Below are 4,291 nucleotides of genomic sequence, written 5' to 3' on the forward strand. Positions count from 1 at the left end.
GTTTAAGTTGATTGCAATAGTTTTCTTTGGATAAAAACAATCCAGCCCAATCCAAACATAGGCATTCGGTTCGGTTTGGACTCTATTAATTTACACAGACCGAGATGTATGTTATATGTAACAGTTTGATATATCAAGAGATAAAAAAAAAAAAAAACAATCATGTACGCGGTTTATGTTTCGAAAACAAAATTGATTTTAGAATAATTAAGGTTAAAAAATTGATTTGGATCTAAAAATGACATTAAAATAACTAATTTAGGGAAATTAATTTTGTTTATACGGTCTAGTACAATCATTCTTTAATTATAAATATAACTTTTAAGTCCAATTCTCAGAATTAGTTCTATTCATTTCAAAATCTGAAAAATTTCTCTTATTTAATCTATTTCATCCTCTTCAGTTAAGTGTTGTCATCGATACATTGTGCCAAACATAATTATTTTTATGAGAACTTCGTTTGAACTTTTGTTTAAGTCTCAGTAGTTACCTAAAAAAAAAAAGTCTCAGTAGTCAGTACTCAGTATTGCTTCCACAACTGAACCAACCTATTCAAAGCAGCATGGGAAGATCCACCTTCTGCTCTTTCTTCCACAGCACTTATTTTCATATTGAAAATCCTCTGTCTAATCTCTTTTCCTTTGTTCGAGTCCATGAGTTCCTTAACTCGGTCTTCCAACTCAGTTGCACTCACAAATCCATCTTTGGACTCGTTAAGTGCCAAAGCCACCTTCATTTCGTGAACCATAGTCAGTCTGTTCAGCTTTTGCTCTGCATACAGTGGCCACGCCATCATTGGCACACCTTCACAAACAGCCTCCAACACCGAGTTCCACCCACAGTGAGTCACAAATCCACCCACCGAGTCATGACTCAGAATCGCAGCTTGTGGAGCCCAATTTCTCACCACCATTCCCCTCTCCTTGGTTCTCTCCAAAAACCCTTCTGGCAGCAACTCGTCCAAACTCGGTTCTTCCGAGTTCACCCCTTCTGACTCGCTCCTCACAACCCACAAAAACCTTTGGTCACTTTTCTCCAACCCAATAGCAATCTCCTTCAACTGAGTCCTTGAAAACCTTCCCAAGCTTCCAAAACTCAGCAACACGACGCTTTGACTCGGTTGTGAATCGAGCCATCTCAAGCAACCACTCTCATCTCCTCTACAAGGGGCTGAAATCACAGGTCCAATGCAGAACACAGGCGGTGTGGTACCTTCTGGAAGACACAACCCAGCGCTTAATGCTTTAATAGCTCTTCCTTCAATGGCATCAAAGGTGTTTATGATTACACCATCACTCTCCCTCATGCTTGTTGCTATGTCAAGGTAAACTTGGTAACCATGAGTCGTACGATCCTTAACTGAATCTGGTAGGTCTTCTATGGGAACCCTTGGTAATCCAGGGATTCGAAGAGGCATGTTAAAGTCTTTGATGGATTTTGTGGTGTTTTCATGAATGATTGGAAGCTGAAGAAACACAGCGAGACTAGAAACTCCAGAGGTATAGTAAAAGTAATTGGGGATATTAAGGTTGGTGGTGACTTTGGTGGCGTTGTAATTGAGGAAGTCCATAACAATGGCCTTAAGGTTGGTTGTTTCCGAAATGGATTGGAGGACGTGGCCAATGTATGGAAGGGCGGCAGGGAGTGATGTGAACGGGATGTGGTGGAAGGTGATAGAAGGTACGGCGGCAGAAACGGTGGCTATGTATTTAGCGGTGGCGTCACAGCCAAATGTGGTGGTGGAAGAGATGTGTTGGATGTTGTTGTTGTTGTCGTCATTATTGTTGAGTGGGGTAAGGATGAGAATTGTGATGGAAAATGAAGGGTTTTGGGTTAATATGAGTTTGCCTAACTCAACCATTGAGGCTAGGTGTCCCCTCCCCAAAGCAGGGTATAGAACTATAGAGTCCTTCATTATCATGAATATGAAGGTGTTCTATGAAGAAACGAAGGTGAGGTTATAATTCAGTAAGAGAGGCAAGATCTATTTAAGGGCATGTGATTCTAGAAGATTGTATGTTTTATATGTATTTCTCTAATTGCGTCACTCTTGGCATTGCTTTAATATTAATTTAAGGTTATCATGTGGTGATATCAATTTGATCTGATTTTGATGTTACTATATGAAGATAGAAAGTATGCATTGCAAATTCCAATGTAATTATTTTGCATATAAAATGTATCTCCTACTGTCCTACATGACATTTCTAATAAATATTAACGACAAAATTGATTTTTTATTTTATTTTACCTTTTTTTGTCATATTTTTTGGCTTTACTTCTGTGACTAATTTCCACGATCTAGATAAATTTTTATATATATTTATAAGAAAAATGATCTGTTTACAAATTTTTTTTATAAATTAATATACTTCCTTGAGTACATAATATAACCTAATATACTTCCAAAAATATATACTACATAATATAATTTATAAAAATTTATAATCAAAAATTATAAATATAATCATCCCCATATTTGTATATCAATGCAGAGATATGGCGCCTTGTGACATTACGATATAAAGCAAGCTGTCATCCCACATGTATGTACTCTTTTCATATTAAATTATGTATGTCGTGATCTGATTAGTTCTGATTTCAATGTACTAGTGTGTAGCGTACCGGAGAGGTTTGTTATATAATTATACACAATCATCCTCCATCCATGTTTAAACCTAAAAATTCAAATTAAAACATGCACACCATAGAAGTGGTTCGTTATAAAACGTTTGAGAGCCCAAAAATATTTTTTATTTTTCATCGTTTACTTGCCACCTCCTGTTAAACAGAATTGAAGCTTATTTTTACAAGAAAAGTCCTACTGAGTCTATATTTTACATAAAGAGTCAAGATCTTGAGACATTATCATGATCTACTTGCACGTTGATGATTTGATCGTAACTAGAAGTGATTCTACTATGATCTAAACATTTAAGGAAGATAGAACATCACAAAGCATGAAAAAGGACATAGCAGTACATGTGTCAAAGTGTCTTGTTTGTCAAAAGGTAAAGATTGCACATCAGGAGCCTTCTGATAAACTTCAATCTCTCGATATTCTGCAATGGAAGTGGGAGAGCATTTCTATGAATTTCGTTGTGGGATTGCCGAAGACTCATGCTAATTTTGACTCTATTTGGCTCATTGTAGTCAGATAGACTAAGTCTACCCATTTTCTTCTAGTGAAGGTGAGCTTTACTATGGAGCGATTGGTTCAACTTTATGTTCATGAGATTGAAAATTCATGGGTTCCTGAGGGTATCATTAGTGATCGAGACCCGAAGTTTACATCTCGATTTCAAGATGCATTACAGAGAGCTTTTAGCACTCAGTTGAGATTGAGTACAACCTATCACCCTCAGATGGATGGTCAGACAGAGAGGACAATTCAAACACTAGAGGACATGTTGAGATCTTGCACCTTAGAGCAAGGCTCGGTATGGGATCGATACCTTCCACTGCTAGCACTACTAGAAAAGTCTTAATTTTCGACGGAATTTTTCGACGAAAAATAGATTCCGTCGCATTTTTTTGACGGAAAACGAATTCCGTCGAAAATGTTATAAAAAATAAATCAAAAAGAAATTATATTTATGAATTTTCGACGGAATTCATTTTCCGTCGAAAATCCTTATATTAAAATAAATCAAATAAAAATTATATTTATGAATTTTTGACGAAATTCATTTTCCGTCGAAAACAATTATATTAAAATAAATCAAAAAGAAATTATATTTATGAATTTTCGACGAAATTCATTTTCCGTCGAAAACCATTATATTAAAATAAAAATAAAAGAAATTATTATTATGAATTTTCGACGGAATTCATTTTCCCTCGAAAATCATTATATTAAAATAAATCAAAAACAAATTATTATTATGAATTTTCGACGGAATTCGTTTTCCGTCGAAAATCATTATATAAAAATAAAACAAAAAGCAATTTTTTTTTATGAATTTTCGACGGAATTTGTTTTCCGTCGAAAACTATTATGTTAAAATAAATCAAAAAGAAATTATTTTTATGAATTTTCGACGGAATTCATTTTCCGTCGAAAACCATTATAGTAAAATAAATCAAAAAGAAATTATTTTATGAATTTTCGACGGAATTCGTTTTCCGTCGAAAACCATTATAGTAAGATAAATCAAAAAGAAATTATTTTTATGAATTTTCGACGGAATTCGTTTTCCGTCGAAAATCATTATCTAAAAATAAATCAAAAAGCAATTTAAATGAAATAGGCCTAAATACTTGACTAATGGGCCATAAATAACGCAGCCTA

General features: G+C 34.7%; 1 protein-coding gene across 1 annotated transcript; it reads right to left on the reverse strand.

Annotated features, from left to right (window-relative positions):
- Positions 1–520: 520 nt before the first annotated feature.
- LOC133302334 (UDP-glycosyltransferase 1-like) lies at positions 521–1,915 on the reverse strand. The gene is made up of 2 exons (XM_061502096.1): positions 1,789–1,915; positions 521–1,734 (listed from the first exon to the last, which is right to left on the reverse strand). The coding sequence occupies exons 1-2, from the start codon at positions 1,913–1,915 to the stop codon at positions 521–523; spliced, it is 1,341 nt and encodes a 446-aa protein (XP_061358080.1).
- Positions 1,916–4,291: the final 2,376 nt, after the last annotated feature.

Source organism: Gastrolobium bilobum, unplaced genomic scaffold, assembly GCF_033153095.1.
Source record: "Gastrolobium bilobum isolate Gb01-03AN ecotype WA unplaced genomic scaffold, APGP_CSIRO_Gbil_v1 utg3817, whole genome shotgun sequence".
Lineage (NCBI taxonomy): Eukaryota > Viridiplantae > Streptophyta > Magnoliopsida > Fabales > Fabaceae > Gastrolobium > Gastrolobium bilobum.